Here is a 13236-nt window from a genome sequence, read left to right as displayed (position 1 = left end):
TTGCTGGTCCCTGCCACTGACTGGTCACATCTCTTCTGTTATGTTCTTCTTACTGTCTCATTTCAATCAATGGTTGTGTTGCTTGTCTTTTTGTGCTGGTAAGTAGCCATAAAACGTCGTCTTGAGGTACCGTTTGCCTTTCTCCAAAGAAGAAACAAGATCCTTGTCCCCAAACCTTTCAGCAATTCTTTGAAGATCAGCAAACCCATTCAAACCTGCTGCAGTTAGATCATCAAGGCCAGCTGAATTTAACAGAAACAAAACGAATGCATTAAAAATATTAGAAAATTAAAGTTAGAGCATAGACTTTTTCCAGATTACTGAAAACAAAACATGAATACGTTATTCCAAACAAAGTAAAGTTATTATTGAGTAGAATTTTGATTAAAGATTAGAAGTCACTGGCACTTTGATTTATAAATCATTTATCCTTTTCAAAGCTAATCAAATGATAGATACAAGAATTTGAGCAAACTTTTTTAGAAGTTACTAATAGAAAAATAAATGATACTGATACTTTACCCAAACACTTTCGCTTTGATGGTTTTATCTCTCTCAATATTCGCCATAAAGAACTCTCTGACAAAGGCTGATATTCACAATCACTACAAAATTTCTGATACAATGCGATGGTGTGACTGTATTTAGCTGTTAGTACTGCATGTGCGACCTTCTCTTTCAGACCATTTTCATAGGTTACTGTAGTAACTCCATATGCGACATCCTGGAGTTTTTGCGCCTTTTTTGGGGTTCAAAATTGGAAAATTAAGCTCTTAAATCATTTTCTAGTGGTTATTTTAACACCAAATGAGGAAAAAAACAAAAGAAGGTATTTAAGCTATCTTAACCAAGGATTTTTCAGAGTATAATATGACCCAGTAGTGGCCTACGGTGCTGAAAAAGACTAAAAAAGCGACAAAGTTTAAAAAATTTTTGAGATTAAAATTCTCAAAAATATCAAAAAACCCCTTTTTTCTGAGTTCAGTTCCTGAAAGTACTCCCAGAAATGTACCAAAAAGTATAAGATTGACCCCCTGAAATTTTTGCGTCTTTTTTTAAAATGGCGGCAAAAATGCAACATTTACGGCAAAAAACTCCAAAAGTCCAACCCCGGGCTGCCATTTTGAAAAATCAGAGAGGTTGATTGTTCCCATTTTTTGTTTTCCAGCAGTACACTGAGAATACTTTTGGGAAATAAAAAGCTTTCCAGCTATAATTTTCTCCATTTTGAGATTTTTGCCCTAGAAAATGGCTCAAACTTTGTCGCGCGGTTCAAAAACCTGGTTTTGAGCCATGTTTTTTAGACAACACAACGGGTTATTCTGTATGTTATGATTTTTACATTTTTCTGTTAAAAGTTGTACATATTTTCAGATTATCAAATTGAAAATATTGTTTCTGTTATCATTCAAGCACAATTTGAGGTCAAAATCCCTATTTAGCCAAATTTGAGATTTTTTGTTAGCGGAGACCGCTCAAATTTGAAATTTTAACCGGCCATAAAATCTGAACCGCTTTGAGTTAGACCCTAAAATTTTCACAGGATGCTCAGTCCATTAGTTAGAACAAAATATATCAAAATGAGCCATTTTTAAAAAATTCACTTCCTCAGTTTGCTTATATTGTCTGATTCTTACAGACAGTGGCTCTTAAGTGCTTGAGTGCAGCATAGGGTACAAAGTCCAAACATGCGTTTCCCGTAATATTTGTATGATGAGTTAGGTCTATACTGTTAGGGTTGGAGCTCGAAACAAGCACTCTTTTGTGATTTTCTCTTAATACAGACTGGTCTGCAGTTTGTACAATATAAATAGCCGTCAGAAGCGCCATCCTGGCATGAATCCGTATCGCAGTGGATAAGGCAATAGGTTTCAAAACATCGTAACTTTGCATTTAGTGGGTTCGAATCCCACCGGTGGCGATCTGTCGGTAAGTCATTCAGAAAACATAGAAAATAACTCAGAAAGAACCAGAAAGTCAAAGAAACTACGAACAAGAGACTGGAAAGTACGAAATAAGTCCAGATCTGTCTTTCCTCTTTGTGAAGAAGCCACAACCTAGCGTACCATACCAAACAAGTTAAAAAATATTTTTAGCTGTTAGCTATCCATCCGCAAAATTAAATCTAATTTAATCAAGTGCGCATATTTACAGCTTGCCATTAGGGGTTTTACCTTGTTCTTCAGAGTTGCGCTTTTTCTCATCTTTAGACGTGACAAGCTTTTATTATCCAGGCGTAACCAATGAAAGGTATAATTGAGTTAAGATTCAATTTTTTAAATTTAATTCATTGAAACTAATCGAAAACTAAGTGTTCAATAACTTTTGACTATTTCAATCATCAGTGCATCACAATCTGGGATATACACAAAACTCAACATCCTTACAAAAGTGGTCTTTTTGATTTCCCAAACATTCGTTTCAAGCATTCACTTTCACAAATACAAATAATTTATGTATACTCTTATGGTCAGTCAGGTTCAACATGTATATACGCGGTTTTTAGTCAGGTGACTGTACCTCTTTTGTACCTCTTTTTGGCTTCTGCTTGAACAGCTCATCCAACTCGTTGAGAGTGATGCTTCGACATTTTCTTGAGGCTGTTGGAGTCAGCTTGCCTAAGGTTGAAATAGTGGGCAAGCTGAGGTTCATCTGGAACAGTTGAGGAAGATGTCTAAGTGTTGTTTGAATACTTTTTTGGGGTAGTTTTTCAAATCTCTTTTTGGTCTGGGAAGGGTGTTGAATAATCGAGGGCCTTCTTGGGAAATATCAATGAAATTGGACCAGCAATTTTATTTTATTTCACAATATATATATTTCGAATCCTTGGATTCATCTTCAGGTTCTAAAATAAAATAGTAAAAACAGCTAAAACCATTTAGTAAAATCATTTTTCCATAACATCTACATACATACCGTCAACTGCTCCAACTTTGTACAAGTGTATGCAACATGGGTCTGGTCTGTTTTTTCACTTACTGTAAAATTGAAAGAGAAATCGTGTATTTTTTAATATGAGTTTGGAGGTTCGGTGAAACAGATTTAATTGTGTGATCTATAATCATTACATTTTCCATCAAAATTTCGCAATTGCTCTTGAGCTCCTTTTCAACTTTTGCTTTTAGTGAAGGAAGAACGTGTTTAGTCTTTTTCAGTTTTTTGACTATTTTGCATGGAGCATTAATCTTTCTCAACGACTTGTCGAATTTATCTGTAACATTACCTCGATATTGAACAAAGAATAGTGTTGGTTTTACCCCTTCTTCCTCCTTTTCTTCTTCTCTTGATAGTGTCCCTTTCTCTTTCTCAAGGATCTTTGTTATCGTTTCTTTGATGATTTTGTCGTAGAATTTGGCTGGATATTGGTTTCGTTCAAGTATCTTTCTCGCTTTAGCTAGGCTGTTGTGGATATTCATCCATGAACTGCAGGCATTGAAAATTCGATGTACTAGATTCGATATGACAGCGCTCTATTATATCTAATTGGTGCTAAGGCATGATAACTCATGGTCAGTCCTGTATCGGTTGGTTTTGAGTACCAAGTTGAAGATAACTTACATTCAGATCAGATTATCTTCATGTCAAGAAATGGTAAACAGTTTTCAGTTTCGTGTTTGATTGTGAATTTCAAATATTCTGGATTCAATTTATTGATTGGGAAAGACTTCCCCTCCAGATATTTTTGTGTTTAATATTGACAGCTTTTAGGTTGCAAATTCTCCCCAATCTCTGATTTATATGGCAGGAAATGCCTCCTTTACTTTTGTCATTATCAAAATTCGGGATGTTGCATTCAATGATGTTCCAGGTATAAATTATTTGACACCGCTCTCTCCGTCTTTCAAGGCTATATAGTTTTACTGATTTGAGTTTTTTTCAATAATTAAATTAAGATGTCTGAGGGATGGAATTCCATGTAAAATGATTTCTGAACTTCTTCCAGTTGCTGGATAAGACCACGCTTCCAGGGAGATCAGAGTTGAGAACAGTAGTCCAAATGAGGGATTGCTAGTGCTTTCCATAAAGTTAACATGGTTTCAATTTTTCTTGATTTGAATGTGCGGTATATCCATCCACTTATGAAACTCTGTGTTCGATGAGTCAAAAAAGATCTGGAGTTTACCATTTATGCCATTTTTTTGGAGCTTGTGTAACAAAATGGTGTGGTGTACTCTATCAAAAGCTTTACTGAAGTCTAAATAGATAACGTCAATGTTGTCTCCATTCTATAGATCAGTCTTTTGGTGTATTGAAGCAATTGACTAAGACATGAGCAGCCTTTCCTAAAGCCATGTTGATTATTGTTATACAGATTGTTTTCTTCTAGATGATTCTGTTGGCTCGTAAAATCTTTTCAAAGACCTTTGAAATGTGGGATGTGAGGGCAACAGATCTATAGTTTTCAGCAACACTGGGCAAAATAAGTGGAAATCTCTTGAAAATGTGATATTTCAGGATATTTCCATATACTTTTGTAAATATGAAAATATGACTTTTCTATACTTCCAAAATTGTTGAAATATCATACTTCATGATATTTCCACTTGTTGGTAATTCCTCAATAGTCAGATTGATATCTTCAAGTGTTGGTATTTGTGACTCAAGCTGATGAAGGTCGTAGTTTTGAAGAGGTTGGGTGAAGACAGACTTGTATTGGTTTTGTAGGATATTAGCCATCAAAAGGGGATCATTAGTCAATTTGTTAGTGTCTGGATCGATTAGGGGGCCAACTTTTTGTTTAGATTTCGAGAAGCATACAAGTAAAAGAATTTTGGGTTGGATTTGATTTTAGAGGTTGCTTGAGCTTCTTTCTGTTCCCTCTCTTGAGCAAAGGATTTTTGAAGTAGCACTTCAATTTCAACAAGATTTTCTGTAGTTTTAAGATTTTGAAATCTTTTTCTCAGTTTTTTTCTTTTTACTATAAAAATCCGCCTGTCTCTTGGCTTGCGACTGAAGTGCCTACTAAAACAATCTGGGGGTAAGTGTCGAAGCAACAACAGATTATTCTTTAAGTAAAGACATATCTTTTGGCATTGGCAATCAATTTCCTTAATTCAAAAATACTAAAATTCACTTAGCATTGGCAAAGTTTATTTAAAGTAACAAAATGATGAATTTTAATGATGAATTAATTAATATTACATACCCTTATTGGAACTAATTTTCGCGGGAATTAATTTTAGAGTTTTTCGCGGTTTTTCGTCAAAATCTCGAAAATTTGAACCTGTGAAAAATTTTGAGAGTTAAAAACCGCAAAAATAAATTTACGCAAAACACAATTTTTCCCAATTAATCGAAAAATTGGAAAAATCCCTAGGAAAATGAAAGAAATTTGTCCAAAAAAGGGAAAAACCCGCAAAAGTTCCAGAATGAAAAAACCGAGAATATTAAAACCGAGAATATTAAAACCCGCGAAATACAATTTTTTCAATATTTGATCTTGGAACGTGCAAAACGCCTGTCTGCCCAATATCCACCCAATTATCTTAAAAATTTACCTTTGTAAATTGTCTTTTGACTTTCAAAAAATAGTATTTAACCTTTCCACCACGCTGTTTTTTATATTTTGATGCTGTCCCCACGCAACATTTTTTGACATTTATTAAATAATTTTTCTTTTAGGAGGGGCATTTATTCGAGGGGGGCGTTTAAAAGAAGGGGGGTTTTTATTCGAAGCAATACAGTATCTGGTATATGTTTTGTTTTACATATATTTTTTTCGAATTCGTTTTATTAAATATACAAAGTCAAAGATAAATCTAAAAATGACATCGCAAGAAAGTACGTCATTTCATGGGAATCAACAGATCAAAAGTGAAGGGATGCCAACCAGCGCCAGTCAACCAACTGCTCCACCTCCTTCATCAAGCTCATCAAGAGATATGAAAATCAATGTAAGTTTCTGGTCAAGTAGAAAAATGTTTTCACTTTTCTTTGTCACTTTTCATCTTACTTTCTTTTAGACTTTATTTATACCTTATTGGTATTATATTTTGCGTGTTACAAAATTCAGCGGTGCCGCAGCAGGTACTTAATTTCGCAATTTTTTAGGCCAAATTTCGCAAAATTTGATACCGTTTAGATTTTTCGAAAGTCGCAAAATCGCAAAATTAAATACAAAATTTTCAAAATAGGTCAAAAATCGAAAGTACTTATTTGATACACTTAGTTACTATTTTTGTCACTAGTTTTGTTACTATTTTTGATATGTTTACCCAATGCGTTGTTTTTCAAGCAAAATCAGTCATTTTCTTTCTTTATTCCCACTTTTTGAAAATACCCAATTTAGTGAATCGCGAAATTTAATACAAGCAAAAATTTTCAGAAACCGGCAATCGCGAAATTTTGTACACGCGAAATATAATACCAATAAGGTATATGACTCTCAGAATTATTTTTTTCAACGAGTTATTACTTTTAGTGAATCTTTTCCCCTAAACAACAAAAAGATACAGACTTTTTGGAACAGAATTTAGGGCCTTTGTTATCTGATTGCTATTATTGGAGAAGACTTAGGTTAATTACAGCCAAGCAGATACATACTAAAAATAACATTATTATAATGGCCCAGGAAGGATGTAGTTTTGCTTAAAAATTTTAGAAATTGGCACAAGATCTTATATTTTAAACCAAAAAAATGGCTATTTTTTAAGATATCAAAATCATCAATTTTTGTTCATAGAAACCAAACTATTCAATCAAATTCACTTTATCTGGACATACCAAAGCAATATCTTCAGTGAAATTCAGTCCAAATGGAGAATGGCTTGCCACTGCTTGTAAGTTTCTTTTTGCAATAAAAGAGTCTATTTTAGTAACACTGTATGTAAACAAATTGAAAAACTTCGAAAAACGCACAATATGATCAGTATGATGAGAGAAAAAAAAGTCGTGAGAGAGTCTGATCAATAAAATCATTTCCAATTTATTGAACATTTTACACATAGTTTATTCCGTTACTTTTCAGCCGCCGATAAGTTGATAAAAATATGGGGAGCTCATGATGGGAAATTTGAAAAGACTATTGCTGGACATAAATTGGTAATTTTTAGATTTTTTGGAAATATTATAAATGCATGAAATTGTACTAAAGGGTTTGACAATTTTTAAAACAAATCCCTGTTAACTTTATAAATATGGTAATATTTTTTTACCATACAGGGAATTTCTGATGTCGCCTGGTCTGCAGATTCAAATTTAATTGTATCAGCTTCTGATGATAAAACTCTCAAAGTTTGGTCACTTGTTACTGTAAGTTTCAGGGTTGTTGATTATTATTACAGGGTGTCCCGAAAAAAGTATCGAGTTCGAACAGGATTCTAAGTAGAAGGTTATTGCTTGTGTTTAACAAAATGTAAGAAAATATATACCAAAACAACAATTGTTTTTACAACAGTCATTATGATTAAAAAGAATTACCGTAACTTGGTCTAATGTCGACACCCCTCCTCTAATTCCGACACCCTTTTTATCAGCTGAAATTTATAGAAAGGTTGAAACTGTTATCTTTGCTTAGTGGTCAGAGAGGAATAATGCTTTTTCAAACAGTGATTCAAGCTTTTATATTATTCCTTTCTCTAAACATGGGTGTCGGAATAAGACGAGGGATGTCGATATTAGACCAACTTACAGTAACTTTCTTTACAATTTTCATGACGTTAAAGTTATTGAGAATTGCTTTTTGTAAAAGTAATTCATAAAAGATGTCCCATGACAATTAATATGACACAGAGAGAATCTTTGATAAACATTGCAAATTTAGTGAAACACCAGAAAACACACGCAATAACTTTCTTTCTATAGAAGTGGTACGAATCGATTCCGGAAAAAATCTCTGCTGTTTTAAGAAAAGGCAGAACCCAGATTTACACGTCACTTTATAAGACTCCACTGGACTCCATTACAAATCCACTAAGAACTCTAAAAAATCAATACCATAATTGTACCTGACATATTTCATGTTGTGTTTATTTGGCCCTTTTATATAATCCTTTATTATTTAAGCGCCAAAACTACCGTCAAATTGATAGCAAAAAGTTCTGTAACTGGGCTAGAAAGGCATGAACTTGGAACTACAATACACAAAAGCTAACTTATAATCGTTTGACCATTTGTTCAGGGTTTCACACTGTTTTCCTTTTTCAATTTTAAGTTTTAGAACGTGTTTTTATATCTTAGGGCAAATGTTTGAAGACGTTGAAAGGACACAGCAATTACGTATTTTGTTGTAACTTTAATCCGCAATCTAATCTCATTGTATCTGGTTCAGTAAGTTATTTTACTTTCTATAGTATGTGTGCAGTAGTCTATCATGTTTCATCCCTGGCTTACATCTAGATATTTCATGGTTTTCGATTCTCTCTTGCTTTGATTTATCTGGCAAGTGACTGAATTTATTGATTTCTCAGTCCATAGTTTAGAAAGGCAGGATAGCGGCCGTAGCTTGCCAAAAAGGGCACTTTTTCTAGTATTTTCCCACTATAAAAAAGGCTGTTTTTCCTAATATTTTACTAATTTTGTTCGATTAAAAGGGTACGAAAAACGACCTGTTTCCATCAATTATATATAGTGAAGATATGCAATATCTGTCATTTTAGAAAGGAATAGTATTGATATATAAATAACTCAAACTGATAAAAACGAAAAAAAGTTAAGAATATTTTTCTTAATTATGTATATTTACGATTTTTTTGGTATTTTTTATTTTTTAATCATTCCGAAACAGAGGGTAATTTAGCAAAAAGTAAAAGGGAATTTAAATAGTGGTATGTGAAAGAAAAACCTAATCCAAATGAAGATAGAAGAAAAGTAATAGTGGAGAAAAAATGAATTGCAAAAACTTTTTTGATAAACACACTTCCGTACAATCATTTACACAAGTTCATCAAAATACATACAAAATGGGGACAAATACAAAAGCAAACACATCAAATCAGATCAAATACATCAAAAAACATACAAACACAAAACAAAACCCGAAGTCCCAGACTTGTGACTGGCATAGTGACTTTCCACGTGTTTAAGGGCCCACACTCAGTCGCCTTCAGCAAACACCGAAAGACTAATACGTTGCTCTGAATTTACTTATTCATTTAAAGTTGTCCGTTTGACCAAACAGCTCTTCATACACTGCTGACTACAGACTAGTTGTTTCAAAGGCAAAAACTTTGTCTTTCAGTTCGATGAAAGTGTACGTATATGGGACGTCAAAACTGGCAAATGTTTAAAAACGCTTCCAGCACATTCAGACCCTGTATCAGCTGTTGATTTTAACCGCGACGGTGCTCTCATTGTTTCAAGTAGTTACGATGGACTATGTCGGATATGGGACACCGCATCAGGACAGTGCTTGAAAACTTTAATTGGTAAACAAGTTTTTATTGATGTTAGACTATTGATACCTTTTTTGCACCTCTAAAGTTTTGTTTTCATTGATTACTCTCAGGGAAATATTACCAATTCTTTACCAGTCTTTTTCACCGATTTTTTTTACAATATTTTACCTTCCATATTAAATGATACTTAAGGTAACCTTGACGAGTACAAATGTTCTATTTTGTAGACGATGAGAATCCACCCGTGTCTTATGTTCGATTCTCACCAAATGGCAAATACATCCTGGCTGCTACTCTCGATAAGTAAGCAAATATCTTTACAACCTCTTCTATTAATATTTTTTTGGAACTCGAGCAAAATTACAGGCGGGCTTTGCAAACAAGAAGGTAATACACGGGTTGCAAAATTATATCAATGCAGTCAAAACATGTGATTAATCGAAAAAGTTCCCGTGGTTTTATTCCCATGTTACTTGCTTTACAGCTTACAGCTGATAACTTTATTAGTGTCAATAAATCCAAATCAGAAATACATGTCATGTAACTAGCACATAAAAATTTCGAGTAAAAGCGTGATTTGACTTCAGCTGAGCGATGCAAATAATGTATACAAACTTATCCATTACTTTTTAGCACATTGAAACTTTGGGACTTCAGCAAAGGAAAGGTATGGATGATTTTTAAAAGGAGAATTTCCTCTTCAGCCTTAATTGTAGATTTAGGTTACCTCAGCCATTCGGCAAATTAGAAGATTGCCACTACAGTCTCACTACTTTTCCTTTCTACGAGATTAATACAATTTTCAGAAAAAAATGTACAATTTGCTTTTAAAAGAAAAACCACTCTAAACTCTCTATTAAGCAAATTGTGTATGTTTTTTTCTGAAAATTGTATCATGCTCCTTCACCTTGTAGAGCACTCTTGAAGCATCGCTTAACCTTTAATACATATGGGATTAATATATACTTTTGATATTTTTTCCATCATAGTGCTTGAAAACATACACTGGACATAAAAACAGTCTTTATTGTATCTTCGCCAATTTCTCTGTCACAGGAGGCAAGGTCAGCTACTTTTTTTCTTACTTTTATTATCTGAACAATTCACTTTATCCTCTGTTTTATCATGACTTGGATTCAACGTTTTTGCGCTTAATAATATTGCTGTTTGTAGTGTAGCATGCTAGACGACTAATTCGGACATAAGCAAAACTAGAGGACTAATTCGGACATAAGCAAAACAAGCAAAAGATATGAAGGGACAAATAATTTACACAAACTGATACTATCTCGTCACGATTATTGTATTATTATTATGTAACACCAATATTACTGTATTACATGAGTGATAACCTGCTCCAGTGCCAGTCCTTGATGTTTGAACTTATTTGACTTACAGAATTCAATGCTTTGTGTTAAGTCAAATATTTTGAGACAAACTTCTAAAGTGGTCATCTGTTTTTGTTTCTTCATTTTTCAGTGGATTATATCTGGTTCAGAGGACAACTTGGTTTACATTTGGAATTTACAGACAAAAGAGATCGTTCAAACTTTGGAGGGGCACTCAGGTAATAATACCTTGCTCCGGTACAGCGCTGTAAGCTTACAGCGTAAGCCCATAATTATTGCTTACTACTCTCGGGTATCTAATAGCCGTCCCCCCCACCCGCTAATTAATTTTTCGAAAATTTTCCACCCAGGACATTCTTATTCCAACCCCCCCCCCCCGCTTATTGATTTTTGGGAAAATGTTTTTGAAAGTTCCCTCTTTTGTCCTAATTCTGCTATATTAGCCTCTTTTGTCCTAATTCTGCTATATTAGCCTCTTTTTCAAAAGTTTTCCACCCAGAACATTTTTATTCCAACCCCCCCCCCCCCCCCCCCCCCCGCTTATTAAGTTTTGAGATTTTTTTCTAACCCCCCCCCCCCCCCGCCCCCTTATTCCAAACCCCCGGCTATTAGGTACCCGAGAGTACGCGTTTTTTGAAAAGAACCAATTTATATCAATCTCGTGATTCATCAATGTGGGAGTCAAGTGCACAACTTTAATTGTTTAACTGATGGATGTGAAAGAATCGTACGCGATACCAGAATCATCAAAAACTAAGGGAATGGGTTCAAGTTTGAATGATTATATCTCCTGATAAAAGATAGTTGAACAGAAATTGCTATGAACATGTATTCTATTCCCGGGGGGGGGGGCAGTCAGGCAAATTGACCGACGGGTATGTGCGGCGGTTAAGGGTATGTTTTTCAAAACATCAGGAATGCACTGTAAGGGTGGACTTTTGATAAATGCACTGTAAGGGTGGAAATTTCAGCAAATATGGGAAAAATTGCAAATTTTTGCTCGAAAATCTTGATTTTTTTTGCTCTAAAAGAGTTTAAAATTTGAAAAAATGCACTGTAAGGGTATGGATTTCACCGATTTTTTTCTGCACTGTAAGGGTGCGATTCTAAAAGCCAATTATTTCGCCGCACATACCGTCAGTTGGTAAACCCACTGCCCCCCCCCCCCCCGGGATTCTATTCGGAGACCATGCAGTGTAGAGGCTTTCACACCTCTTTGTTCTCTTTTTGACTTCTCTTACTTTTATGGCGATGTAGCCTTGTGAAATTCGATCTGCTTAGTTGACATAATATTTCTTTCTCTAATCCTAAGCCTTTTAAAACTTCATCCATTTTTCATAATTTTCTTTTAGACGTAGTATTATGTTGTGCTTGCCACCCAACAGAAAATATCATCGCATCGGGCGCTCTTGAAAACGACAAAACCGTCAAAATATGGAAATCAGACACTTAACAGTCAACTAGTGGACTTGGAAATCCAGCTTTAAATTAGACTTTTTTTCTATATACATATGTACATCTTGTAAATTTTTATCATTTACCTTCTCAACTCATTCTTTTGAATATTTGAACGTCGACAAAATTCTATAAGAGTTATCAACGCCCGCATTGCAGAGACGTAAGTTGAAAAATTTTCCTCTTCAAGTTTTTGTTTTATTCTAATAAGGCTTACTCCGAAACCCTCTCTTAAGTCTTTTTTGCCATTTGTGTTACTCCATTATTCATTGTTTCTGGACTAGGAATTGTAGAAATGAAAAGAAATGTGAAAATAATCTATACCTGAACAATTTTTTAATACACTGATTACTTTTGTCACCTAAAGGTCCCTTGTACCAAAAAGAATGATATTTATGGAACCATTTAATGACATTTTATGTAAAAATTGTTTATTTTTGAGATTAAATTACGAGTTAACCAAATCTTATCCTTTGCTCCGAGCGTGAAAGTCTTTCCCCTACGACTTAAAGCATATATATAACTGTTGCAGGAATGAAAATTTGTTTTGATTTTTGGTGCTAGGTAATATATCTATTTTGTAAATAAATGTTGTTTTTTTTCTCTTTATTATATTATTATTGTTTTTGACTTTTAAACGAAAAAACAAATAATTTTCCAAAATTAAATTGGTATTCAGCTTTTCAATCAGTTTCAATTGAGGTATATTCTCTTGAATAATGTTAGCCTAGTTAACTAAGTCCGTATTCATAAGGCTAAGAAATATTTTGCCTTGGGCATTTTCGGTAGCTTTAAAGATATTTTCATATTGAGTCAAACTAACCTGTTTGCTTATTCTGCAAAAACATTCCACATCTCCATTAAACGACAATTCATTCCAATTCTTATTCAACGCACTTTGAAGTCAAAACATTGTAAACTATCTAGTCAGTGTCGAATCAAACCAGGGGGGTAGTAAATTCTCAGACATATAGTAGTAAAAGGATTTATACGAATTTTTACATACCATCACCCAGACTCTTGGAAGAGGTATTTTACTACCCTGGTAGTAAAAGTTTTTGGACAATTTGTCATGGAGACCACCTATTTTTTGGTTG

At 34.1% G+C, this 13236-nt stretch overlaps 1 protein-coding gene across 1 annotated transcript; it reads left to right on the top strand.

The window, feature by feature from the left end:
* The first annotated feature begins 5748 nt into the window (after nucleotides 1-5748).
* Nucleotides 5749-12345, top strand: LOC136814014 (WD repeat-containing protein 5-like). Its single transcript, XM_067070522.1, has 11 exons — nucleotides 5749-5894; nucleotides 6683-6779; nucleotides 6968-7041; nucleotides 7162-7251; nucleotides 8179-8268; nucleotides 9179-9365; nucleotides 9563-9638; nucleotides 9969-10002; nucleotides 10325-10399; nucleotides 10815-10902; nucleotides 12037-12345. Exons 1-11 carry the CDS (start codon nucleotides 5766-5768, stop codon nucleotides 12135-12137), a joined length of 1041 nt encoding a protein of 346 aa, XP_066926623.1. The 5' UTR covers nucleotides 5749-5765; the 3' UTR covers nucleotides 12138-12345.
* The last annotated feature ends 891 nt before the right edge of the window (nucleotides 12346-13236 follow it).

Source organism: Clytia hemisphaerica, unplaced genomic scaffold (genome assembly GCF_902728285.1).
Source record: "Clytia hemisphaerica strain Z4C2 unplaced genomic scaffold, Clytia hemisphaerica genome assembly, whole genome shotgun sequence".
Classification (NCBI taxonomy): domain Eukaryota; kingdom Metazoa; phylum Cnidaria; class Hydrozoa; order Leptothecata; family Clytiidae; genus Clytia; species Clytia hemisphaerica.
Note: the sequence above shows the minus strand (reverse complement) of the source record. Positions and strands in the feature narration are given on the sequence as shown.